The following is a 27,810-nucleotide window of genomic DNA, read 5'->3' on the forward strand; positions in this document are numbered from 1 at the left end:
CTCATCTCGGCATACAAAATTTAAGCCTCTTCTCTTCATCTTGAACGCCCTTCAGAGTTCTGCTCCTCTTTGTTATCTTCTCCTGTCTTAACCCATAACCTTCACTTTACTAGTTATACTTTCATTTTCCACCCACTTGCCTTTTTTTTTATTCAGATATAACAATGCGTGTGTATATATAGATGCACGTTTGTTTCATATTTGCCTCTACATGCAAAGATGCGCCTCCAGTTCATCAGCAAGATGAGAACCCTCTCCCCAAAATATGTCTTTGTATGGAAACAATGAGTAACAATGATGTAGGACAAATGAAAGAAACTACTGTTTATGATTTATAGGAGGGAAGAGAGTAATCCTTATTTGGTTTAAATACTCGGTCACTCTCCTCAAGTCTCTTTTATCTTAGAAAGTCAGCATTGTGCAACAGGGACGGTGTGTCTCACGTATTTGTAGGGCCCATTACACAGTGAGGACCCAATTCTGATGATCATACCCTAACAGAAATATTTCATAACAACAAATGTAAGTGAAGCAAGTCAAACAAAATAACATCTGTCTTCAGTGCTTGGAAACAGAAAATTGTCAAAAGAAAGTGGTTTTGAAGTTCTGCCTTTCTGAAACATTATTTTGTATTTTCTTGGGTTTTGTGTCTAACCTGGGCAGCAGCAGCAGCCTGTGCTGGCAGCAGCGGAGGCGTTCCCATCGGACACGTTTTCAAAATAGATCTGCTACAGGAATTCCAGCTGTCACCCTGCTCACAGCGTGGCCTTTGCTGGTAGTGCTCTCTAGAGTATCTTTAGCTTTCCGTTTCAAGAGAGGTGGTGGTTGTCAAAGAAACCCCTAACCGATGTCTTTTTCCATTGCTTGTCATATAAAATACATTTTTTCAGCGTGTATCACAGACCAACACATAGGTGGTTGTCAAGAAACTTAAGGTGACCACAAAGAGTTTGAAAAGGAGCACTACAGGTACAGAAGAGATGATGAGCAAGCAGCATTCAGATAAATTCGGATTAGATCTGGCGTTCATGACATGGCCCAGCAGCAGAAATACCGGCAGAAGATGAAGTATGAAAGCTTCTGTTAGCAGAGCTCATCTCTGAGACTGTCAGTGCTTCTGGGAAGGGACTGGGTCATCTCAATAGGCTGGCTGAGTTTCATGGCTCTCTTTTGTGTACCTCAGTGTGATATAGTATACCCTATCTAACAGTTGGGGTCTTTTGTAGGACTTTCACTACGTAATTGAGTGTGTCTGTGGTCAAATATTTCAAAACACACCTCAGCCTGTTTCCCTGAGCAAGGTAGGAGTAGGGTTACCAGTAGGCAGTTGCCGAGCTGGGGGTCCCATTCCCTTCTCCCTGACACCCTCCTCTGATGGACCCCGCTATTTATTTCCCAGTGTCTGTGAGATGTACTTCTTTGCTCTTTTGCTATTTTGTAGCAACAGTGTTGTAGCTCTGATAGTTAAGCCTGTAAAAGAAGGTAGCATTGCAAGGGCAGGTAATATGTGTTATGAGATCAATTGATGTAAAATGTGGGCAAGTGTTTCAGCAAGTCTGGTCCAGGTGAGACTGGGAACCGTTACTGCCAGGTGCTGATACATTTGACCCAGCAGCAAACCTGACCTAGGAATGTTTCACCCTCCTAGAGCTCCTCACCCCATCCCTCAATTCACTGTTCCCTCAGAATGGGACTGTGCTGTAAAACAAGTGAAGTTCCGCAGGTCATTTTGCAGTAACCAAATAACAGAAAAAGTAAGCTGTAATTATGTTAATTAATGAGGCCATTTGTGGGAGAAGTGATGTTGCAGAGAGCTTTCGGTAGGAGCAGAGGTGACAGATTGAGACGGACAGAAAGCACAGGGAGAATTCAGCAGGCGATGAGATGTTGAGAGAGATATAATGAACATAAAACCAATGTCTCTATTCTGTGTTATTTAATACTAAATATAATAATAATATTTAATACCAAATATTTTGTAAATATTCCTTGAGCATGGGGATTGAGATGTGAGAGGGAATTATTGTTTTGCAACGTTAAATGGTAACTGTGCTTTTTTATTTATAATCCTTGGAGTTCATTCTAGTACAAAGGGTTTGGCAGGTTTCACCCACGTGTGCTCTATGAGGACCTTTGGTACACTGCATGATGCGCATCGCATACTGGATGTCAAGATGCTTGAGGAATGGTTGAGGAATTGAGAGCATTTCTTGTAGATCTTCTGGGCGCAGGTTGGTAGCTTTTGCAGTTCCGATTCTGGCAAGATCTGGCTGTATTCAGGGCTCTTTTTTTAAAAAAAAAAAAAAAAAGTTTGAAAGACAGAGTGTTTGCTTGAAAGCTGTGAGATTGACTTCTAGAAAAAGATTTGTCAAGGATGACTTTCTTCCCTAATAGGCTGTAATTTTTTTTCCGTGCGGCTGCCAGTTTGAGGCAATGTGTGACAAACAGAAGTGTCTTGTTAATGGGAGTTTTCTTATTGTATGTGATGTTTGCTAGAGAATGAGCCTAATTATTTCTTATATTTCTCATGCTCTGACATGAAGGTAGCATTGATACCTAGCAGCTTTAGTGATATTTGAGCCAAAGTGCCAGTGTAAGAATACATTAAAAGTAGAAGTCAAAGTTTACCTTGATTAGTTTTCTTCAAGATTCATTGCTTCCTCCATTTCTACCCACGTGGAATCAGTAGCTATCTAAAACGCGTCTAAAATTGAGCCCTTCACAGCTGTGCAAACTGTGCAGCAACCAACCGTTTAAGGTGGCCAGAAAGGAAAGCTACTTCAAGAATGGAGGCTTTTTTTCAGATTTTAAAAAAGGTCATATTTAAAATTCTTTTGACCCTGCGTCATGGCATGAGCAGCTGTCACCACATCTGACTAGGAGCCTGAAGGATTAGAAGGAAAAAACTTTGTTTGCTGCAGAAAGGAAAGTTGTTATAGTGGTTGTAAGCCCTTGTGTCTAATGGTGGGAGCTCTGTCTAATTCCTCCCTCTCGTCCCTTAAGCTTTGTCGTCCCCAGCTCTTGCCCTAGCTACAAAATTTTCTGCCTTTATGGTTTTCTCACTTTTATGGAGACAGTTTTGTTTTTGTAAAATGCTGTCTCCCAGCACTTATTTACAAAGCTCTAACCCTGTTGGCATTCATAGCTCTGTTAAAAATTACAACCCATCCCTGGCTGACCTGTCCTACCCTGCGCTGCCGTGTCTCTGCACTGTGAATGCTGCAGGGCGAGGATCCCCTCCACAGGGCAGGATCTGCTCATCTCAACCTGAGCGACACCAGGACCAGGAGAAACAATTTGCAATAATAATCACAGTGCACAGAAAGTCACGGTATTAAATATGTGGCATTGTGTATCCTTTCAAAGGAGTTTTTAAATATCATTAAGTAAAATGTATTAATACAGGATGCATATTGCTAGTAAAAGTGTGTCTTGCATCACAAAAGAAAGCCATAGCAGCTCGAGTAAATGGTTAAACCATTGTATAGCAGTAAGAAATACATGTATTGTTATGAAAAACATATTAAAGCAAATTCCCCACCTGGATTCAATCCTTATTCCTTTTTGAAGCGTGTAGCAAGAGCAGCAATGAAACTCTAGTTTTCAACTTCCAGAAAATAGCAAGTTGGAAGAAGGGAGTATTAAGTACATACAAGACAAGGAATTACAGGCTTGAGAGCGAGAAACTCTGATTCTGCGTTGTTGGGTGTGATGCTGTTTCCTGCTTTGGTTCTTGCAAGTTAGCCGTGATAATCTCTATTTCCTTGCATGTATTTTGCCAATAATGCTGATGGGTTTATACTGGGGATGAATTTCACTGACTGCATAGGAAAAATGTTTCCTTGACATTTTCTTGTGAAGCTTTAGCAAAAATGTTTTGTTGAAGTTGAAAGTTGCAGCTCAGGCACTACTGCTATTTCTGCTGCTGAATTCAGATAGAGAAACCGGCTTTGTAAAAGTGGACCATATTCAAAAGTGAATCCATTTTAATTTTTATGCAAAATAAAATGCAAAACCTAAAGAATTCAGACACACCCTACAAATATCTTAAGATTCAGAGTTGTCTTTTAGTGCTGTAGTAACAAGATGTTAACTTTAACAACATTGACAGTTAGTAGTCTCATTAATAGTAGCACAAGATGTTAATGCTTAAAAATATTTATGGATTAAGCTTTCCAGTAGTTGACTAGTGATTTGGGCACTGTACTTTTTTAATCCTGTATTTAATGATATACATAGATATATTTAAAATCAATACTCTCATATTGTACCACATTATTGGCATTTTCTTTTCTCTGAGTTGTTGACTCCTAAAGAAGCAGACAGGTAGTGCTTTACCTAGTCAAACCTTACTGAGATTTGAGATGGACTCCCTGCCAACGCAAAGGGGTGTTTTAGGCTGAGCGAAGCCTTCTGGGACAGAAACACTAAATAATTGATCTGCTCATCCATCTCGGTGAACCGTCATGCTCCGCTTCACCTGTCTGTGGTTGACCGAATTCACTGTGACGAGACAGCCAGAGCCAGTGAGCAGAGACCGGGGACCCTGGAGGAGGCAGTGGCAGCTCCTGTCTCAAGGCGGACATGCTGTGTAGCTGTCCTTGCGTCACCGGGGCTTTTTGACACAGCTCGCAGGATCACAGGCACTGAAGGCAGGAAAGCTCTTTTGACAGATCAACAAATGTTTACTTTTTTATTTAACGGCAAGCCAAAACAGCTCTTTATTTAACAATCAGGACATGAGTATCGCGTAACAAACCAACCAGCACGTTTGCGTTAGCATCTCCCCTAGATCTACACGGGCATTTAAAAGTTCTTTGTTGTTTTTTTTAAACTCTGAGGGAGGTCTCGAGCTGCTCTCCGAGCAGCAGCCGGCCTGTCAAAGCAGCAGGCAGCCGTCGGACTCGGGCTGGCAGGGCCTTGCAAGCAATTTTCCTGCTGTTGGTGTGTTCGCCAGCATCCTTCCATGGGGTCTGTTTCTGGCACGCGAGAAGATGGTGGTGCTTATTCACCACTGGAGAGTATATTCGCAAAGCGGGTGAAGGGAGCAGCTGGTGCTTGCCTGGGTCCCTGTAAAATTTATTGGCAAAGGGAGTGGCAGTGAAAAGCAAGTCTCATGCAGAAGATTTGTTTCACAGAGTCCATACACGCCTGCAATACTTCCTTTAGGAAAATATTTGTATCCACTTGCACTCATAGAAAATTGTCTTGATGTCATAGTTACAGCTTTTGCATGTTTATTTTACCCAAATAGTGCATTGTTCTCCAGGATTAATAAAAAGGATCACGCTGAGATACTTAGGGAGCAGTACTGACTATTCTTGCATGCACTGGTGACATGGGGCTGGCTTATCAGCAGCACTGAACACCTGAGCTACCTCCGCCCTCCCTTCAGCTATGTCTTTCAGAGAAGGTGTGTCTTCACATTGAGATGTGAAGCATAGAACCTGACAGAGAAGCTTAGCGTAGCTGGGGGTCACCTGGAACTGGTCACTGGAACTGGTCACTGTGGATCTGTATTAGCTTTTTATAACGGCAGTGGTGTCATGATTGGAAAGCATAAGTTCTTTGCAGTGAAGGCAAAGCATAGGAGTGCTTATGCAGCACAATTATTACTTTGCATTTAATTATTTTATTTCAAGAAAATGTGCTTTCTGGACATATCTACTCAGACTTTTTTGTAAGTCCTCGTAAGAACCTCTCAGCTACCAACTGCTTTTGAAAATCTTGTCTTTTGTACCAAGCCTTTCAGAGCAAGTGTTTCCTGAGAGCTGGGCAGCTTCTTACAGAACTATGAGGGTACACAGATATGAAAAAAAAAAAACAAACCACAAACAACAAAAAAAACCCAGGCAAGTCCTGGGAGCAGACTCTGTGATTTTTACCTGTGGGTAATCAATCCATACCTCCTCAGTGCAGCATTTTCATCCTAATCTGCAAGTTTTGGTGAAATAACTTTGAGGAAAAAACCCTAAAGCAGTGCACATAAAACACATCATTTCTAATTATGTATTTCAGTGTCTTTTGGGAATTTTCAAGCAGATTTATTCACAAATACTTTGGAAAGACCAAATATGTTCCCTGCTTATGAAGTTATTCCACTTGCTGTTTACAAATTTATTACTATATATCTACCAGTTATATTCAACATAGTATATACACTGTACAAATGACTTAATGATTCTTCATGATAAACAAACATCAGAAAATGAGAGATATTAGAAGAGAGAAATGTAGACAGTTCAGATTGGAGTTGAAATAAGTTCAAGTTAATGGAATGAAATAAAAGCTTAAACAATAAGACAACAGATTATTGCTCAATTGAGCTAAGGGAAAGAATCAAATTTAGAAGCGGAAATGTTTGCCCGTGTCACTATTGTTTTTACATGGTAAATGTAAATATGTCATATGGGGGTGATGCATCAGGGGGGCGGGATTTCACCAGCAGACAAGGATGGACGGGAGGCAGGGTCAGGCAGCTGCAGTAGCTGGGCACGGAAGAACACCACAGCACTCCAAGAACAATGCAAGTTTTTTTGAAGGGTGGCTTTTACCCAAGGGTTGATCATCTGGAAGAAGGGCCTGTAGGATTTATTTCTCTGTGCTGCTGCTTTATGGGGAAAAAAAAAACCAAACACAGCAATGATTAACCACTAAGTTACATGTGTGAAACTGGGAAATCTGTCAGCTTTTGTGGAGTTCTCCAGATTTTCACTAACGTTGCTGTGCTCGCAGGCTGGCTGCATACCTGTCTAAACTTATGTGAATTAATCAAGAATTTTGTTCCAGATTGTATTGATTGGTCATGCTTTTATGGCTATATGGGTTATTGCTTTCGATTTCCCAGGGCGGAAAGGGCAGGTCTGCCTAATTTATTTAGCAGCCCATTCAGTGCATAGCCAACGTTCACGTTCTTGGTTTTCCCTTTTATTGGAAATGAAAGTAATACAAGCTACATACATTTGAGATATTATTTTTTATTTGTGGAAATCACATCTAAAATTATGTTCTCTGGAAGACACTAGGAATGAAACAACAAGAGAAGGTTCTTTCTCACAGCCTCGGTACTCCTCCTCCCAGCCCTCTGCTCAATACGGACTCTTGTTGCCTTCTTTCTGTACTAAGCTAAGAGCATTTGCTTTGTTTCAGGCAGCTTTTCTTCTGCCTTTTTTGCTTTTCCTGGAAACATCTCCAGCTATAACCCTCATCTCCCTCCCACAGCCTTCCTCATCACCACCTATATGGTTAAATTTCCACCCAGCCCAACACTTGCCCGAGGCAACAGTTTTTCTCATTTTGGCTAGTTTGTTCCTAAAAGGAACTTAGCAAGTTCTTCTTTTTATCCGTAATGAAGACTGCTATGCTGCCTGTGCTCTGCTTCAGTCAGGTTTCTTTAAATTCTTCTTAATTCTTCACAGTATTACCAAAAAGTTGGGATTTTTTTAGGGAGTTCCTGAGAAATTTTTTGCTCAGTGATTTGCTCTGTTTAGCAGAAAAGCTGCAGCTGAGAATATGTGCAAACCCCAGCCCTCCCTCTCTGAGTCCCTTCAGCAGCACCTTCCCCTGCCACGCGGCCTCCTGTGCTCGCGGTGTTGGGGACACATCCCCGGGCAGGGGGCAGCTGGGTGGCAGAAAGCAGATTTGACAAACCCCCCGTCAGTGGCTGGGCGCCCGGTCCCCCCCGAGCACCCGGACTGGCACAGCATCCACCAAAACTATTTTTATTTTTGCTTTTAAACAAGTAGTTCTGGGGCTCATTAGTCCACCCCAGATTCCTCCCAGCATCAGCTGTTGGTACTGGTTGTAAATACATGGGAATATCACAAAAACACAATCCTGTCCAATTCAAATGAGTCTTCTGGTGGAAACAGACTGAAAGGTTGTCTGTCTTCCCCGCTAAGGACCTTGCCATGCATTTGGTCATGTGCCAGAAGCAGCTCTCTGTTGTGTGGCTGTGAAATGGATGCACGATGTCTCGGTCCGTTTCGGAAGTGCACAGCTGCATAGCAAAACCAAGAGGCAAAACATGCAACTTTACAGGAAAAATAAGAAAAGTAATAATAAAAAGGAGGAGCAGAGAAAATCTAGAGATGAAGGCATATTAGCTGGTGGGGGGTCTGGAGCACAAGTCTTATGAGGAGCGGCTGAGGGAACTGGAGTTGTTCAGCCTGGAGAAAAGGAGGCTGAGGGGAGACCTTATCGCTCTCTACAGCTCTCTGAAAGGAGTGTGCAGAGAGGTGGGGGTCAGTCTCTTCTCCCATGTAACAGGGGATAGGACAAGAGGAAATGGCCTCAAGTTGTGCCAGGGGAAGTTTAGGATGGATATGAGGAAAAATGTCTTCACTGAAAGGGTTATCAAACATTGGAACAGGCTGCCCAGGGCAGTGGTTGAATCACCATCCCTGGAGGTACTTAAAAGATGGGTAGATGTGGTGCTGAGGGACATGGTTTAGTGGTGGATTTGGCAGTGTAAGATTGATGGTTGGACTCGATGATCTTAAAGGTCCCTTCCAACCTTGACGATTCTGTCATTTTTGTGTTTCTTGAAATTCGTCAGAGTACAATGTACGGCAAATAGTGCAGTAAGGCTGACAATAGTGACAGAGAAGAAATTAAGTCTTATTGTATAACACAGGAAAAAAATTATCTCTTAGGAGGACTTGAGGTGAGATATGATACTAAAAGTATGATGGAAATCTTTTCCTGATATTAAAAACTGCAAAAGAGAAGCCCTTTCCAAGAAAGCCATTTGCTGACATGGAAAGTGGGCAGTAGAGAAGCCAACGACACATGAGAAACAGAAAGAAAGAAAACCCAGCTGGCTAAAGAAACCACCTGACCATCCATACCAAGAAAGGTGTAAGTATGGCATCCTCCTTTAGAAACAAATCCCCACAGAGAAGTAGGACTTGCCATTAGGTTCAGAAAAGGTTTAGTTTCAGTCTGATTTTAAAACTTGTATATACAACAAATCATTTATGTTCAACGAGGTTCTATCAGAGGTTTTATAATGTGTGCACAACGTTATAAAAGTTTAGACAGAGCCAGTTCAGGAGACAGGAGCTGCTTCATTCCATGCTTTCATTTCTCTAGTTAGGAGGTAATTTCAGTATCTTTTTTTCATGGAATAGGAAGGCAGCTCTTCACAGACATATCCAATCACAGCAAAATTCATATTTTATATTCCAAAACAGCCAGATGATATTGAAAAGGTAAAGTTTGTAGTAAATCTCCAAGGTTTAAAGAGCTCATCGATGTCAGACTTTTTCACAGAGTAATAGGAAGGAATAACACAATAAAAATAGAAACAAAAATGTTACAAGAAAAAGAAATTTGACAAGGGAGACTTAGCAGAAGATATGGTCTTTGAAATTTATTTCTTTTAGGTTCACTAGATTTTAAGCCCTTCCGCTTCTTTCTAGTCACCATCCGCTGAAACGGCTCCGGAAAGCAGATGGGCAGAGGCCGGGATCAGCTCCAGCAAGGCTGTGGCCCCACTGGGATTATCTCCGGGCTCCCTCAGCCCTGCAGAGGAGCCGGAGACGTCCCTTAACCCCACTCTGCCGAGGGGACATCGCAGGGTCCCGGGGGAAACCTCTCCAGGGGAGGTGGCCTGAAGGCTAAGAGTGGGTGGGCAGGAAACAGCACGGAGCTGCATCGCCTGCCACTGAGGCTTTTGGGTAAAATCAAGGGGAGCAATGGCAGCGGCTAGAGCCCAAGAGACTCAGGCTCCATGAAGAGATAACGGCTGGGGGGAGGAAGAGGAGTTAAGGAGACAGGCGCCAGCTGGAGCCACGGGGGAGAAGGAGGGGGTGCGGGGTGTCCCCCCTGCCCCCCAGGAGCTGAGCCCTGCTCCGAGGTAGCTGTTGTGGTAATGCCGAGCGTTTGTCACAGCATCTGGTGTCAGGCAGGCTGTCACCGCCTCGCCTGCTCGAGCCCTGCTGCCGGGTGTGAGCTGACAGCATCGCTCCTGCAAAGAAAACCAAGGGGCTTGCAAAGTTTGCATTGTAATCCCACTTTAGCGTAGCTGTTTTAATTACTGTGATCTGCAGTAAACCAGTGCATTCCCAGAAACGTGCCATCACAAACAAACGTGGTTATAAACTGGCCCTGATTCCTGTATCTCTTTTCCTCGATGAGATTGACAGTATTTTCTTGAATGAGAGACACAGCATTATCTCCACAGGCTAAACTCTGACACATAAACACAAACTTTGTCAAAGGACTGAAGAAAACACCGGTCAAGGTGTTTCACCTCCTGGGCCCTGGAGCAGAAGGTCACCGGGCTGATACTCTGTAGGAGATGTCTATGTGCAGTGTTAGCATGTATAAATAATACAGTAACTCTGACTATGCCCCAAGGGCCTTTTTTCTATGGTTTTCCCAGTGTTTTATGAACACTAATCCAGAACTCTTAATCAGGTTGCTTCGATGGACTAAAAAAAATGAGCCCAACAACACAGAAGTTGGTGATGCGAATGACAACGGATGGGCTCATTCAGAACAGCCTGAAGGTTTTACTCTGCACTTAGAAGGTCCTTTTTATCCTCTGGCACTGGGAGATCTGGAAACATGGAAATATGCAATATCACATCAGTGAGATAAATATTTAATGTGGTGCTGGAAGCTGGGAAGAAATACCATGTGGAAATTCACACTAAAAATACTCTCTCTTCTGTAGTCTTTCCCCAAAACATCTGCTGCTAGTTCTGGAGTTACGATAGTGAACTAGATGGGTATTGGTTCTTGACACAGTATGGCTGGTTTTATGTTCTTATACATATGTATTTGCTTAGTCTTCCTTGTTACAGCAGTATATTTCCAAATTGTTTATGAGTTAAAAAATGAGGAATGAGCAAAATGTGTGGGTTGGAGGACGAGTATTCAGCATAAAAGTGCTATTTAAACATTAATAGTAAGGATGTGTGTAACACAATAATGAATAAAACTGGGTAGTCAAAGGTGATTTTTGACCATGAAAGAGTATTTTATTGTTTATTGCATTTGAATCAAGTTGGGATTGAGTGTTTCTATCTTGTAGCCTGGGCCACTCTGTGCTTGCAGGTTCCTGGTGCTAACCTGGTAAACAAGTATTCTGATTGCAATACAGATTTTGAGATGGTGCTGCTGGGAGCAGAATTGCACCCTGAGTTGGTTTTGACTTAGCCAGTTTAGAACTAATAACATTTGCAGGTTTTCAGTGAAGAAAACATACCAGATCACAGACGTTGATGAAATTCAGCTGATGAGAAAGATGCTCAGTTTAGATATGAGTTCTAAATATGGAAGCATGAATAGCTGTCAGCATGTGCATTTATCGTTAATATTTATTTATGGTAATTCCATATATTTATATTTCTTTATTAAAGTAAAAATGTGAACTTAACTTATGGCTTGCTAGTTAGCGTGATGACCACTTTTTCAGAATTTCCTGTGCGCTGTTTATTTCCCCAGGCAAAAAAAGGTAAGGAGGGCAGAACTTATCTGCAGTGATATCGCTCAACACATACTTTCAACCATTTCCTCCAATACAATATAGCTGATTTATTTTTCCACAAAGCTGATTTATTTGGTTCCAGAAAGCTCATCTCTGGGAAGGGTGTCCTGTAGGAATTTGGCTCTCAGGTACTGTTGATCCTTTGCTATCTGCTGCTCCTGACCCAGCGGGGCAGAGGGAGCAGAGCGACTCTGAACCTCTCAGGGGAGATGCCCTCCCAGGATGCTGCTCCGGAGCACCTTTTGGGTTTAAAGCACTGCGAGAAACTCCCAGAGCTAAAGGGAAAAGGCGATTCAGAAAATAACCTCGAGATTTGAGTGATAGAAAAGTGAGACTCATGCCACCTTTTCAATCTCTGACTTGCACTCTCCGGTTTTGCTACGCCCAGCACACTGGCCCACTGTTATGCTTTGGAAAAAGCGTTATTACAAGTTGAGGCAGGTTAGTTTAGGCAACGCTTGCTTTGAGAAGTCATTGCCTTCAGACGCCCATGCACACGCCTACTTCTTTGTCCGTAGATAATTATACATACATTAGGTTATTCTGAATCCTAATTATGACATAAATTTAATAAATTTGAATGAAATTGTGTGTGCATATTATATTTGGATTTTTTTTTTAAGTTTAAAAACAGGCCTGAGAGAGGCTGATTTCACTGACAACTTATTTCTAGAGTTCTGTCTTTCCATCCACCTGTTGTGTCTCCTTGTAACTGGAGTAGGAGCTGTTTGTTTGGAGTTTGGATGGCTCCCAGTGCAGTGGGGATGCTGATCTTGAGCCACAGGCACTAATGCGTGCAGAGCGGGAGGCAGCTGAGGTGTGGACTGGGAGGAAAGCAGGGCGCTTTATGAACCCTCCCTCTCTTCTGCGCCAGCCATGCCCATGAGACCCAGGGCCTCCCTATCACCTCTTCTCATTTTTCCTACCTGAATAGTCCCCCCAAATGAGAGATATTCCATGTACTGCAAATTAGTCACAATACTTTGATGGTTGGTGTCACACTGTGGAAAAGGTTATCCTGTTCTTACTGATAATGGAAGAATATTCTCTATCTTCCCTTTAATTCACACTGAGGAGGAGGCATTTTTCGATCTAATGACTTGAATGAAAAGGCAGTGATCTTGGACCTTACAGTTCTTAAAATATAGCTCTGGCTCTGCCAGTGACTCAATCCACAGCCCTAAATACCCCCTGGACTTCAGCTTCCTTCTCTGTCAAAAGGGGAGATGAATACTTACTTGTGTTTAACTGCAGCGATGATGCAAGACTTAATTAGCTGTGTTTGCTGAGAGCTCTGAAAATGTGGAAATGTCACTGCTCTTGATCATCTTGAATAGCTGATGGCTTGGCTTGTCAGTGTGTTACTGTGGGGCCCCCTCTTCAGAAGTGAATGGGACATGCGAAATCTCCTGGGTTAGTTTTTCTGCCTTGGCTGGCCTCGGTGCACAGCTGAAGCTCGGTTGAGGCTTTAGATGTCTAAGTAGGTGGACAGAAACTCAGCGGTTTCAGAAGGGAGGGTCACATCCCACCTGCTCCTGGGTCCCGGTTCCGGGTTTCCTCTGGGGCCACATTAGAGAAGGTGCTAGGAGCGGCATCCTCCTTAGCCTCAGGTTACATCTGCCTGCTCTGCAACTACATTTTCTCATTTTCTGTTTTGTTAACACGACAGCTCATTGGTGGAGGCTATTAAGAAATTATGGCTCCTCTGGCAGGACCACAGCAGCAGCTGTACCGGCAGAGAGCTGCCTAAACTTATAAAAACAAATCAGAGAGGAACGTCACCAGAGAATCTTTCAAAGTATGAGTTTTTCAAAACTTTTTTTTTTTTTTTTTTTAAATGAGGCTGCTCAACCAATATCTGTGGGTGTGGCTCCTTCTGAGCTCCCTCTTCCTTGGGAATGAGCAACCCCTGGGGAAAACCCTTGCTCAGGGCCAGAGGGTTAGGCAGCCTGCGGAAGGAGGAGGACTCACTTCCCTGAGCTTGTCCTACCATGCTGCAGTCAAGTTTCGTACACACAGGCTGTGAAATGGTTCTCACCAAACTATTAGGCCCAAACGTGGGCAGTTCCGCCTATATTTTATAGGAAAGAAGGAGCTAGAAATCTGAGGTTTGGATGCAGCCGTAGACCTTGGCATTTCTTCAAACCTCCATTATGCATGAGCCTATGTACCATTTTTATTAGCTCATATTTCACACAGGCTATGCATTTCACCTGTGTCCCATGCAGTATGTATATGCAGTTCATACATTGCCCACAGCTCAAGTGTTGTTCATTAGTACTAGAAAGGTTAAAGTCAGGCTCATTTGCAGAACAAGTACAGTAAGTCTGTGCAAGGTACAGAGGCTTTCAGGAGCCTCAAGTTTGTGGTCTGTGGACCTCTGAGGTGCTACCACTACGAAGCAGCAAGTAAAATAGAGCTGCTTCTTGTCAACAGGCTTCAAATTTCTTACAGAAGGGCCGAAAGATCCACTGATACTTTCTTAGGGGTCTATGTACTGAAAAGGATTGAAACCACCAAACATAAATTACCCTTAAGAAAGGTAAATGGACTGTGGGTATCGCACTATGAAGCACAGATGGTCCACAAAGAGAAACACCCAAGCAAGATGAAACAGTTACAACCTAAAATTAATCTTTCTGTAGTTAAGCTCATGTAATTTTGTGGTCATTGAATTACAGAATAGAAAGACACGAGGAAAATGCCTGGGGACAAAGTACAATTTTGGTGATAAGCGATTTGGGAAGAGAAATAAAAAAAAAAAAGTTTAGTGTGCCCACCTAAATATAGGTTGTGAAAGTTAAATTTATTGCCTATTACATACATTTTGACAAAGTTAAAAAGTACATACACATAATTAACTGTCTTGGAGGTTTTATTTAAGTGACAATAATGAGACCTGCTATTTTGTAGCTTTCCTTTTAAATTGTATCAGCATGTCTGTACTAGAAAAATGTTAACAGTTTAGCTGAAAAATCTTGCTATGATTGGCCAACTTCTTATAAACTGCAATCTGATACCCAGTTTGAACACCTAGATAAATATTAACCACCCAGGCAGTAAATCAATATTGTTTGGGATTTGGGTTTTTTTTCGCTCTGTGACTAGCCTGCCACAGGTAAGTCACTCGACCCTTCTTACCCATCTCTAAAATATACCTTCTCTCAACAGTTCACAGAGCAAGGACCTTATACGGTGACCTGGCAATTCCTCCAAGGTGCAGTGCTACGTGGCACACACCAACATCCACCTCCCACCCGCTGTGAAAGAACAGAACAAACCATCATTACTCAATTTTATTTTTACAAGACTGCCATACCGTTGCTACTACCTCTCTTACTTCCCTCCTCCCCAACAGGCTGCCATTTATCTCTACTTTGCTGAAAATGAACTTTCTACGTCCACCTTCCCCATATTGCCTCGATACTCCCCGCTGCCCCCGGCCCCCGGCTCTGAGCTCACTCGCAGGCAGCGGTTGTGGTGGGCGGTCGTTTCATTTCAAGCTCCTCAAGCTGGAAAACTTTGCCAGAGTGAATCACTTCACTTTCTTATTACTGCAGTTAGAAGCAAGCCGAAACTTGCCATTCGCGAGGTAACTTTCATTTTGTTCCCTGCATTGTTTCTTTGCCCTTGGCTTACAGAGCGGAGGTTTTTTTTTTCTCTTCTGCCAGCTCCACTTGGATTCAAAAATGGGCTGAGTGAAGGAGTTACTCATCTTTTAAACTAACCTGAGAGCTGCCTGAATTCAGGTTACTGCTTAGGATATTTACTATTTGCACAGTTATCTATATTTTAAACTTGCTGGACTCTTCTGTTTGACATGAACAGTCAAGTTCAGTGCTGTGGGTTATTCCATGGTCTGATGAGAAACTGGTGATGAAATCAGGTGTGTCTGTGGCACAGTCCTGTTTATTTATAATCAAAGCCTTGTTTTCCATGAGTATAGGGTAGATCTTAAGCAGCAGCAGTTTCTCAGATCTAAATCCTATTTCAGGCTTACTCAAGCCTATTTGTGAGGCTTTTTCTCAGGGCCATGCATTTTTATGGTCTTCCATTGCTTGTTCTCTCAGCTCCATGAACTTCCCGTCCCTCTGTTAGACATATCTGCCATCGCAAAATAATACTAAGGAAACTAATCCTTTTACCCAGGTCTCTGTTTTGGGTGGTGACATACATAATGGAAGCTGCTGGTCACAAAGTGGAGTTGCAGCTCCTTTTTGTATTCAGCTTGCTTGATTATGGATGTTAACACAGTCAGATGGGAAATGATTGCGGTGCCAGGGAGAGGTAGGGGCAGGCAGGTAGGGGAGACAAGGGGACTCCAAAATCTGTGTCCACATTGCTTTTGGCAGAAGAGTTTTGTCCAGAGAGACAAATGTCAAGAGGAAGAAGAAAACTGGTCCTATCAGTCTCAGGGATCACTGTTCTCTGGATTGCAGGAGACAAGGAGATACTTGAGATAATAGATTGGGATTTTGGGCAGGGAGGTGTTCTGTGATGTTTTCTCAAGGAGAGCTGTGCTTTACCGGATCTCTTTCATCATCAGCTGAGAATAAAACAGAGAAAAGCTTCTATAAAATGACTGTTGAGAAAGTCTGCACTGGTGGAAGTTGGAAGCGTGGACAGGATTAGGCAGCTCCAGGAACAAAGCGCTCGAGTCCAGAGGAACATCTGCCCCCAGGGAGGGCAGGACTGCCTGGATCTGTTAGTTACTCCTTGGTAGGCAGTGTAATCCTCAGAGCAGATATTCAAATATGAGTATGAGCCTGAGCCTCATGTGGCAGTGAGCCAAATTTTCCTGCAGTGTGAAGGCAGATCAGGCTCACGACAGATCCATTCTGTTCCACTGTAGACACTAAAGTTCAGCTGGACATGTTGTGTTACTGTACAAGGTCTCTTATAAGTCAAGAGTTTTAGACTGAAGGCTTTGTCCCGGGCATACCTTTGCTGAAAATGACCACCAACTTTGTCTGCTATAACTGATGAAACTAGTATTTCTGAAATGTCTTATATTTTAATACGAAAATCTGTGACTGACAGTCCCAAATAGAGCTACCGGCTGGGTGGTGTTGTTCGACCAGTGGAAGCTAAAGAGTACAATAACAGTATATTCTCCTTCTGCCCTTAAATGAAGTCCACAGAGTTCAACAGAATGAAAATATACTGCATTTCATGTATTTGTTTTAGGATTTTACTACATTTGTTGAAGACTGTGGGGCAGCCAAGAAATAAATAGGCTTTTAAAGAACTGTCACATCTCTGGTTAGTAAGATAACACAATATGCTTATTTTCCTAAGCATTTCCAGAATCCGTAAATACTAAAAAACGTGTATTTGTCTCCGAGGAAATACAGCACAGGACTGTTCAGAGCTGAGTGTGTTTGTGTAGTGCACTCCAATAACAAATTAATGGCTTCCCCAGTTTGATGCATAAGAAAGCTTGTTAAATTGCTTAGTTGCGGTACCAAAGATATATTGAATTATTTTGCAGACATGGAGGTGCTGACTCCACAGCAGAATAGGCAGACACCAGCAAAACGATGCTCTTAATCCTTCTGCCTTTAGAGTACCTGTTCTGTGAAGAGAAAACTTTGCCTAGTCATTAGTGCTGCAAAACAAGTGAGCTAATGATTATTAAATCAAAACTCCCCAGTCAAACCAGCAATGGTGTTTTACACTGAGTTAGCGTAGGTATAAAGCATTACACACGCGAAATCTAGAGCAGCATCTTCCATGTCTGATAAGTCTGGCACCTTTCACCATCACTAAAATTACCTCCAGCCTCCCACGCACTGAGACGGTGCTTTACAATTAGTTCCACTAGCACCAGTCAGAGAAGTCTCTCGATGATGCTGACAACTGCAGCCGAGTTTATCCTCCAGTATTTACAGAGACAAGGGATAAACCCTGCCTGCTCCCACCTGTGCAGCCTCGGGGAAAGCCCTCGCTCAGCCCATGCATTTGGGTATTTGGTTTCACGTCCCTTCTGTGGGCACAGTGACTAAAGGGGAGATTTTTGTTAGTGGCTGAAGAAATCTGAGACCAAGGGGGACTGTGGCTTGCTGCGGGGATGGGTATTTCTCAGCTTTGGTGATAAGTTGTCAGAAACATTTTGAGAGGAGAAAACTGCCAAAGGAGAAAAAGGTTTTGTTAAAGAACATGAACAGAAAGAGAAATTTTGGCAGGGATGGGAAGACAGAGAGACAATGTTAGTGAAAAGAAGCTCCTTCAAGGGCTTTATCTACACAGCTCTCGCATCCCTCAGCTTGGCATGTGTTTGTGCTTGCATTAGGGAGGAAAAGATTTTTTTAAGTAAGCAGCTGTGAATTATTGAAGATATCATGGATCAGTATACGCAAAGAGGAAATGCAAAAATAGAAAAAGAAAGGAATATCAATATAGCATAAGCAATTCAGAAAATCTCAAAAAAAGTCAAAGGGAACAGATGAAATTAAGATCTGATGAAACAGAGAAACATACAACTAGAAAGGTTAGGAAAAGTCACCATATCCTAGAAGCTTGAGACGTTAAAAATGCAAGAAAGTATACTCATTGTATGATAATTAAGAATGCAAGAAAATGCTGAGTATGAAGCTGTCCTGTAAAGATGGGCAGAATATATAAGATATTTTTATGACGAACTGCAGCAATCCAAACTTGCAGTCCCCACAAGAGAAGAACAAGTTCAGATAATTGCTGCATGCAAAACAGAGTGTCTGGAACTACAGAAGAAGGGAGATAACTACACATAGTGGATGTTTTTTGTCTGAAAAAAAACCCAAAAAACCTTTAACTAGATGCATCAGTAGAAAAGTCTGAAAGAAGATGGAGAGATGAGTTCAAACTGCAATTTCTCAGAAAAAATCCCTCCCTGCACACATCTTTCTGGTGATGCTGTTTCTGTACCAGGCTGCCAAAAGGATACTGGCCGAGCAGCAGGCCTTCTGGCAGGCATGTCAGTCAAAGCAAATATTAGGAGGTTAAATACTGACATAAATCACATAGTGTATGAGCAGTCACACTGACTATCTTACCCTTACCATTTTGCCCATGCACATATACAGGCATTCAGATTAACCAGTTTACTGTGAATGTAAAGCTTATGTGACTCAGCTAAGTGTATTCAGTTAATTTTTTTTTTGGTTAAAAAATGTCAAATTATATGGTAAATCTGTATCATAAACTTTTTACAATTTATTGACACCTCCTAGGTGCTCCATGCACAAGTAAGGATCTCAGTGTGTGAAAACATGCAGAGATAGTTCCTTTCTTGAATGAGTACACTGTAAAAAAACCCTAATCCACTTACAGAACATTGATAATAGAAAAAAGATAAGAAATTGTCCACATGCTTTGCTTACAGTTATTCACTCAGCAAAAAATAAAGCAAGCCTCAGAGAACAGGTGAAGGTAGAGGTCAAAAACACACTAACAAAATATGCTAAAAATGCCTCCTAGATCTAAACCAGGCTGAGATCTACAGATGGTGAGTGGTGGGTATTTGGCGTTTCAGAAAATTTGGATGGATAGAATTGGATAGATGATTCTCAGGCACTGCTAACACCTTCTCTATTGAGTGCCGTTCTGAATGGTGCCGTTCAAAGCTGTGTGAAGAGCTCCAGCCTGAACAGAGTCCCCGTCTGTGCAATGGCTCCCCACACCGCTGAAACCAGCAGGGCTACATATCAAAGCTATTCATCTCAGCAGACAAAAGCTGACATCCCTCACAGATGGGTGACTCACGAAACAGGTAACCCAAAGCCATAACTGGTGACCGATGCCTGTCCTGCCATGGAGAAGGAAAACTCAGCAACACGAAAAGCAGCTCTTGAGCTGCTACAGTTTATCGGCCAGTATTTTAAAGTATGATGGCCATTTCAGGTTGCCTTCAGACACGGTGATCCAAACCGGGGTGATTCAGTGTGTGCCATCTGGCCGTTTGCGACATGAGGTCAGCAACCTCCAGGAGTGAGGTGGAGAAAAGCCCCAGGAAGGGTAAACTCTTTCACTCAAGCTTTAATGTACCGGTGTCCAGCGCAGCTGCACTTTGCAACAGTAAGAGCGGGAAAACATGAAGTCCGTCCACATCTCTGCCGAGTAGTTTTCAACTTTAAAATCTATTTCAGGTGGAAAAGGTATAGAGAAAGCAGCATTCGGTGCAGCCTCATTTCAAGCTGTGAGCTGGAGTAGGTATTGGATTCTGTAAGAAAGAAAAAATCAGAAAACTTAAGCAGCGTATTGATAAATCTTTCAAGGAAGAATATGCATTTGCAAAACCATGTGTGAAAGGAATCACCTCTATCTACTATGTTATCAGTTTAACAGGTTAAGAAGAAATTGTTTTCCCTTATAGAAAATAGTTGGTTGACCCTGGTAGATTTTAATTATCAAACTCTTGCAACGGTCTATCTTTAATTAAAGCCTTTGACGGCTTCCCTGGATTTCAGGTGAGGTTGTGCATTTGTAATTTCTGTGGTGTTGGAAAGACAGACAATTTTTCATTCCTTGAAAGCAGTTATAGTTTCTTTTGCTATAATGCACGTGCATACCAATATTCCATGTTTTATTTCCACTGTCTTTCTGTATTAAACAATATCCTTTATTAGTGATTCACTGCACTTGAACTCATCAACTTCACACAATTTAAGTTCTGAATAATTTATTAGTAGGAAATGGTGCTCTGTTTGTTTTTTCCAAAAGAGAAAATAAACTGTAAAAAACATTACTGAGGCATATCAAATGCACATATACCTCTGTATGAGGGAATAGCTATTACAACCAAGATGAACTGAAATCCTAGAACAGATGTCGTGATGGATGTAACTGCAGTGTCAGCTGGATTAGTGTGGAGCCACAGTGTGAACTTCTGGCAAATTAGAAGGCTCCTGAGTTTGTAATCCCCGGCAGCAGGAAGATCCGGAGAGCTAATCTTGTCTGTCTGATCTATCTGTTTTGGTTTGGATGCGTGAGCCAATCTGCTCTAAATTCTGATCTCCAATCTAAACACACATCCCCTGCAGAAGGCAGCAAGACTTGTGCTCAGGTGTGGTCCTGAAGAAGACCATCCTGTAATTTAAGCGTGTGAGAAATCCTCCTTTTTAAATATGCTGCTAAGTGTTTCCTTCAGTCCTGGAATGTCAGTTGCTGAAGGGCCTGTGTAGAGGATGTCTTTTTGCTCAGTGAAACAAGATGAGACCTGAGCGAAGACTTTTTTTGGCATTAAGCAGTGGCTCTCAAGCTGCTCTGCTGCTCCTCTCCACAGAGACACTCCTGCAGCGTGCATGCGTTAGCATAGTCAACAGCAGATTAAAAACCAAACCGTGACCTTATGAAGTGATTTTTGTTGCCACTGATATCAGCTCTTCTTGCCTGTTGCACCTCAATGGCCTTCATGTGCCAAGGCTAGTTTTGTATTGGAGAAGACAACTTGGTTTCGATTACAGATTTTAAATCTTTGCAGACCAATTTAATTTAAGCTGTTTGGTTTCTTCTGTGAAGAATTAAAACATCCTTATGCTGTAAAACACTGCTCTGAATTTTGGAAAACTTACTCATTTACTGTCATCATCTTTTCAGTCATGTATAAAATAGATTACTGGCAGTATGTGACAATCTGTCATGTATTTTAGTTCATGGGGATTCTCCTATTTCATTTGAGTCTTCTTTTTACTGATTTCAGCAGCTGCAAATACTTTTAAGGAAGATAAGAGGAAGGGAAGGCAATAAAAGGACATGAGAGGAAAGGAGAAGTGGGATTGGGTATGGAAAAGAGAATAAAGTAGAGAAAGAGGAGAAGAAGAAAGGAGGTTTTGAGGTTCATGAAGGGAACATGGGAGAAAGGAAAGAGCGAAACAGATCATGTGTCACCTCTCTCTGATTCTTTTTTTTCTTATTCCATCTTCTCTAAGTAAGCCAGGAACGATCTTAAAAGCAGTGTCCAAATTTCAGCTGTCTGCTTTTGCCCCATTTCTCTTTAAAGGGAGCTGCAGATGCTCAGAAGTACTCAAGTCTGGCGATAGTGCGTATCTGGAGTTTTTTGGAAGTTGCCAAAGAGTAATTTGGCAGTAGCAGTGAAGGTGACCGTGTGTGTCCTGGTCACACTCCTTACAAAGAATTGTGTAATTCATTCCCTGCCGGTCCTTCACGCTTTGACACTCATCTACCGGCCTGTGCACTAGAAAAGGCATTCTGCAGGTGGTACGGGACTTTGCTCGGGAGCAAATATTTATACAGGAGTGATAGATAGCATGTGTTTTCAGCATGGGTAGCAGGAGTGCATTTAACTCCATGTGTAACAGGGATGAATGTGTTCCAAGTGCATGTCTGTATTTATATCCCTCTAAATTCCTGTGCAAATTGGAAAGTCTCCACTGCAATATCCTTACCCTGGGCAGTCCTCCCTGTTACTATCGACACAGGGAGAAGCTGAGGAAAGGATGTATTTCCCTTCGTGCTTTATCAGTATTTTCCTGAGGTCACCAAGTAGCTTGTTACTGAAAGTCGTGTCACTATCCCATTTCCTTGCAGTCCAACAAGGATGAGAATAGAGTGAGAAATTAAACAGGGATCCCTAAAGAGGAACACCAGCTGAGAAATATATTCTTAATATGTTTATAAACCACATGAATAATTTGTATGGAGGAATATATGTGCTATCATGTTTTCATAGGCCTTTTGACTAACATACCCTGTGGGTATTCCTCTTCATGTCACAGGAAGGTGTTTTTTCAGGAACGCTCATCAATAGATAAAACCTGATTGTGGCAAATAATTTGGCATAGCTTCTCTTCAGTCTTCTCTGACAGTATCTGAATTAGTTCCAGCTCTGGCAAGTCCCTGACAAACAGAGCCCAGTACCATAGCTCTGTGTTGATATTGTTTATTCCTTATTTGAGTAGGGTAGATAAGGCCCTAAGGGCTTGAGCCAAAGCCCACAGAAGTCACTGAAAAGCCTCCACAAGCCTTTTTTGTCACTGGAATCCTCTATTCTGTGTTCCAGAGTTTGGAAATCTGTGCCAGGAACTTCATCAATAACTGAAAGGCTGGAAGAAAAGCAAAGAGCGAACTTCTGGACAGTCAGAAAGAAGGAAAGGAGAATGAAAACATTCGATAAATTCTCAGCAGAGACAAAATGTCTCCACGTAGCTTCTGTAGATGAACATTGAAAAGATAGGTAACCTCTGATATTTTTAGAAGAGCACCAAGTTTCTAAAAGCCTTAAGACAAAATGAAAATGAACATCCTAGGGTCTTAAAATGATCTATTCTGTAAGTACCCTGTAGTTCAGTCTTCTGTAAATTAACCACATTCATCTTGTTTTCTTGTGGTGGTTATAAATCCCTCAAGTTCTACTATTTTTATCAGCTTTATTTTTACATTTTTTAATGATAATTGCTGGTAAGTGAAAAGTTGCTAAAAGCCTAATTTTACTAATGATATGTTTATATGTTTGTGTTCAATATTATAGGAAGAGCCAGCAATGACCCCTCTACTTAGATTATCTAGTATTTTCTATGCTGAAAAATATTGTGATTATTTTTTAATTTGGTAGTCGCAATTGGGAAGCTCTAATGACTGAATGTCTGGAGTTGTCCTATGAAATTTGTCAGGGATAAAATTCCCAATCTGTAAAAGTGTTTTTTCTTTGTCCTGTGAAATTCCATTGGGATTTTCTGGTCTCAGCTGCTGACATTCACTATGCCCCTTCTTCCTTTTGCTTTCCTCTGGAAAAATGTTGTCAGCTTGCTGAATCAATAACGGATGGTGGACTTTGAGGATAACTGGGCTCACATCCCCAAAGCAAATGCATCGGTCACAGTAGCGTTGCTGGAGTCTGCAGCACAGCTTCAGTGGAAGGGCACTGGAGAAGGTGGCAGATCATTCTCCTCCCAGCACAATCCCCACCGTGGATTTTGGTCACCGTGGGCGCAGCTGTGGACTCCCCATGGCCCTAAGGGCAAATAAAGAATGGCCAATTCCAACATCTGACTTGGATACATGTTTTGCAGTACTGTGACATTCAGAACTTTACCTATGTCATTATGTGAATATAATTCTCTTCAGCCCATAGGATAAATACAGTATGTGGTTTGAGAGCTGGGTAACGAAACTTGCGTGCATGTTTTCCTTACAGCAGTTCATAGCTCCGGCTATAGGCCCGTAGCACCCTCAGCATACATGAAGATTGTTCAGGTTTCTCCTGGCAATGTTCCCTTCTGTGCTCTGGACACTCCCAGTATCTTCATTCCTTCTGTATAGGTCATGGGTTTTTTTGCTTTTTAGACCTCTAACAATTCTGCTTCCTTTCCTGTGGATTATCTCCAAGTGCTCACAGAAAAAAAGTGCCTCGATATTCTAGCTGGGGCCTTCCCAGTTCTCAGCACAATGGAGCCATTACGTGATATATCTTAGAGAAAGCACTCCTGTTTAAACAGTTTGATGACGGGTGAAAACCACCAGAGAATTATTAAGAAAACTATTAAAAATCCTTGAACATAATTATTTTTAAAAGTAGCATAAGACCAATATAGATAGAGATAAAAAAGCAGTAAATTCACCTATATTCATTCTTTAACCCTAACCACATTTTCACTACCTGAAGTTGCTTGAGGCACACCTTGGAGCCCCTGGAAAGGTCAACAGCCTTGTGGCTTTTCCTCAAAACTGTGGATTCTTCTTTGCTACAATTTCTTCCTTCTATTATACCACAAAGAAAGTTCTTCTTGTCTTTTTCGAACTTTGTGCATCTGTGTCTCCTAAGTCTGACACTAACACCTGTGTGATTCTGTAATTACTTTTTAATGATTTGAGGACTTTCCTGTCCCCAAATCCCAGCCTCTTTTGCAAAGTTGTAGAAAATAATTTTTTATTCAGACTCTTTTTTTTTTTTTTCCAGGACAGAGCTAGCCACAATTACTTAATAAGCTTTAATGGTTGTCTCATTCATAAAATAAGATGTTAGAAAGTATTGCCTCACTCCTTTTTGGAAGTACCATCAGTATGAAGGAAAAAATGACAAAATATAACGGCGTAGAAGTCCACCCACTCCTATAGTTAAAAAGTTACTCACAGAAAGATCTCAAATAGTCACAGAGATGTTTAATTTAAAAAGATTAGATACTGAGAGTAAAATGTGAATTATTTGGAGCTTTAAAAGTCAGATTTTTGGAGGTATGAAAAACAACTAAGGCTTTACCTAATAACTGAGCAGGAAGAGAGTTACAGCAGTAGGGATCTTAAATTGTCAAAACCTGGTAGTGTCTGATATATTCCCTAAGTAATTTTTACAAATGGCACTTTGAACTCATATCAGGTGCCAGAGTTTAATTTTTTTTTGTGTCTGTTTCATATAACTTAGCTACCCCAATTATTTTTTAACTTTGACTTCGATATGGTTTTGATAACTTTTTTTTTAGTTTAGTTCTTTGAGGAATACTATTACTCTTCAGTTTGACACTGGTCTTTCCGCAGTTCTGAATGAACACTACTTGGCTTAAGGAAACATCTATATTTAAAATTGTGTGAACTTCAAACATACTGTACACTGAATCAGTGTTTTCTTGTCAGGGGATATCTGTATGCCCTGAACAGACTACTAAATCTGAACACATACAGAATTATTCCAGAAAAATTCTTTGATATAGAGTATAAAGGCAGGATAAATTGTGAAATAGCTCTGGAAATCAGCAATGTTCCACTGCCCGAATAGTTTCAACATTCAGACGAAACTGACTTTTGTTAATCTGCATTGAGTTGCAAGATTCTCACTCCTTGCATGTTTGCAGTGTCTACGCAGGGGATTTCAACCTGGTGAAAGTTTTGAGCAGAACTTGAATATTAATCATTAGTAATACAAATCGTTACTAATTGTGAGCTCTGATTCTCTCCATCCCATGCTCCATCTCCTACTTCTTCCTGCCAGACAGGTAATTGCCTCTTCATGGAAATCTTCCAACAATGTACCGGTTAATAAATGAATTGTCAGGTTGTAGGGTATATTAGCCCAGAAAAGCTCAACATCCAGGACTATATATATGCCACCCATATTGCAACATGGTGTCCTCTCATTAAGTACATGGAAAGTAGTTGTAATTTTTGTAAACTAGCAACTCTTGCCAATTTTTCTCCTGATTAGTATAATCCTTTTCTCATAATCTCTTATAATAATGTTTTATACTTCATTTATCTTACATAATTGGACCTTGGACATTCTCACTGCCTTGTTACTTTTGTTTGTTAAAGCTCATTCTTCCTTCTAAGACATCAACAAACACTATACTTGGTAAATTCTATTAAAAATGTTTTTCAGAATGATGTATGTATAACTTGTGTGAGTGTAACTCGTGGGAAAGAAACTCAAATCTCAGAGGTCCCTGTTCCTGTTAGTACTATCAATATTCATGCGTGAGTCTTTAAGTTTTGGCCTTAAATCAGACCCCAGGATAAACTTGTTTTCTTTGTGCTTCACTACTGAAGTTTCCCGGTTTGCACATTTAATAGAAAAACTGTCAATATTTTTACCTAAACTGTTTTATGTTTTTTTTTTTTTTTCCAGGAGACTGTTAGAACAGCTGGGAAAACTGCCAAGAAACTTGCTAAAGACAGTAAGAGCAGGAATTAAATCACAGAAAAACATGAAAAACCTGTAGCAGTGTCTGAACAGTGAAATAATTACTGTCGACCAGCAACTGTATCTAATAATAAGTTTTACAGCAGTGTGGTAAAGTTCCTGATATGCAACATTATGTTTCAGCAGATAAATGCAAACGACAACTGAAGTATGATGCTGAACATTACAAAGTCTGTGCCTCTGTAAAATTGCTTGTTAAATACAATCTTGGAAGAGACGCTATTGACTTCACATTTTTACAGCTGTTTCTGCAAGTTTCTCAGGTGATGTCTATTAAACGTAGGATTTATACCTCTTTCATCCTCTCCGTATGTTCCCAGCAGCTCTTGTGATCACCTAAAAAGTACAGAAACAGCAGGTTAATGGAAATTTTCAACATTTTCCAATAATAAATTTGATGAGCTATAGCCATAAAAACATGGAGTGCACTCAGTTGTCTCAGTCATGAGCTGTAAACTGTTTACTCTAGTTTTATTTCATTTCTGTCTTTCTGATCTGCTTTTATTCCACACAAGTGAACACTAGGGATATGATAAAGTATTATCACATGGTAGGTGTGCTTGTTTCCTGCTTTAACAGGCAGATGTACTGTTTCTCGTATAGAACTCATCTATATTATTAGTTCAGAGAACTCGGACATGTAATGGTAATAAAATTAACCTTTAAGCTTAGAATTATCTGTAGGTCAATGGATGGACTGTTTGATATTGTACATGTCCCAAAGCTGCAATTAGTAAAAAAAGTTCTATGGATTTTAGTGAAATTGGACCAGATACTCATGGGACCAAACTAATATAAACTGACTCCTCCGTTTTCTTCACTGGAAACTGCTAACTGGAATGCAAAGCATTAGGGATGCCATTCTCACTTTACCCTTGCCTTAACTGGGCAATAATTTCAACTTTGGTGTTTTAAGAATAGCATTAATTCTGCTCTTTAACTGTGTACCCACTGAACCGCAGATAGCTTTGCCATTTGTACCAGCTCTGAAGTTCTTAAAGTTACTAATACTATTGCTATGGGAACAAGAGCTGATGTCGCATGCTGCAAAGCTTACTTGAACTTCATGTCTCCAGTACTGTGCATAAGTTCAGGGAAAAGAAAAAAGCAGTTTTTCCCCCTCCTGCCTCCCCATCCTCCAAACTCTGCCTGCACTCTGCAGTTAATTTGAATTGTTTCAAAATTTCTGCCCCAAAGAAATATGCTGTCAGGCCACACTGAATGTCCAGTGAACTGTGCAACTCCATTGTCCTCGGTGAAATCCATGAAAAAATGTGAGCGGTATCTCTAAAACCCTTTGACTTCTGACGGCTTTGAGTAGGAGATTGCTCAGCAGTTCCGCTGATGCCGATGTTACTACTGACGATGCACCAGTTTTGGCTCTGTGTTGGTTTTGTTGCCTTAACAGAAACCCAAAGGACCACGAAGCCCATCTGATTTCGGCTGCGAACACCTCCCCAAATACCAGGGGAAAGCTGCTGTTTCCAGCAGGGCACGTTCTCTCTGGCTCAACCTCTTTCTTTGCCCCCACTCGCGCGTTTGGGGACGAGCGGCCGCAGGCGGCGCCCCGCGAAGGAGCGCCAAAGCGGCGCCCGTCCATCCCCCGACTGCACCCACCGGGGGCCGCCCCGGCGGGTCGTGCGGGACCTCCTTGTGCTGGTTCGGCCCCTGGTCCGCGACCAGG

General features: G+C 41.6%; 1 protein-coding gene across 1 annotated transcript in view; it reads left to right on the top strand.

Moving 5' to 3' along the window:
* Positions 1-1,033: 1,033 nt before the first annotated feature.
* The window catches only part of PARD3 (par-3 family cell polarity regulator), a 480,197-nt gene continuing 453,420 nt past the window's right edge, over positions 1,034-27,810 (top strand). The window contains exons 1-4 of the mRNA XM_009895122.1: positions 1,034-1,068; positions 1,442-1,500; positions 4,842-5,038; positions 14,856-15,089. Coding sequence (XP_009893424.1) covers positions 1,034-1,068; positions 1,442-1,500; positions 4,842-5,038; positions 14,856-15,089 — 525 coding nt within the window. The remainder of the gene's footprint in view (positions 1,069-1,441; positions 1,501-4,841; positions 5,039-14,855; positions 15,090-27,810) is intronic.

The sequence above is a fragment of the Charadrius vociferus genome, unplaced genomic scaffold (genome assembly GCF_000708025.1).
Source record: "Charadrius vociferus isolate BGI_N301 unplaced genomic scaffold, ASM70802v2 scaffold61, whole genome shotgun sequence".
NCBI lineage: Eukaryota > Metazoa > Chordata > Aves > Charadriiformes > Charadriidae > Charadrius > Charadrius vociferus.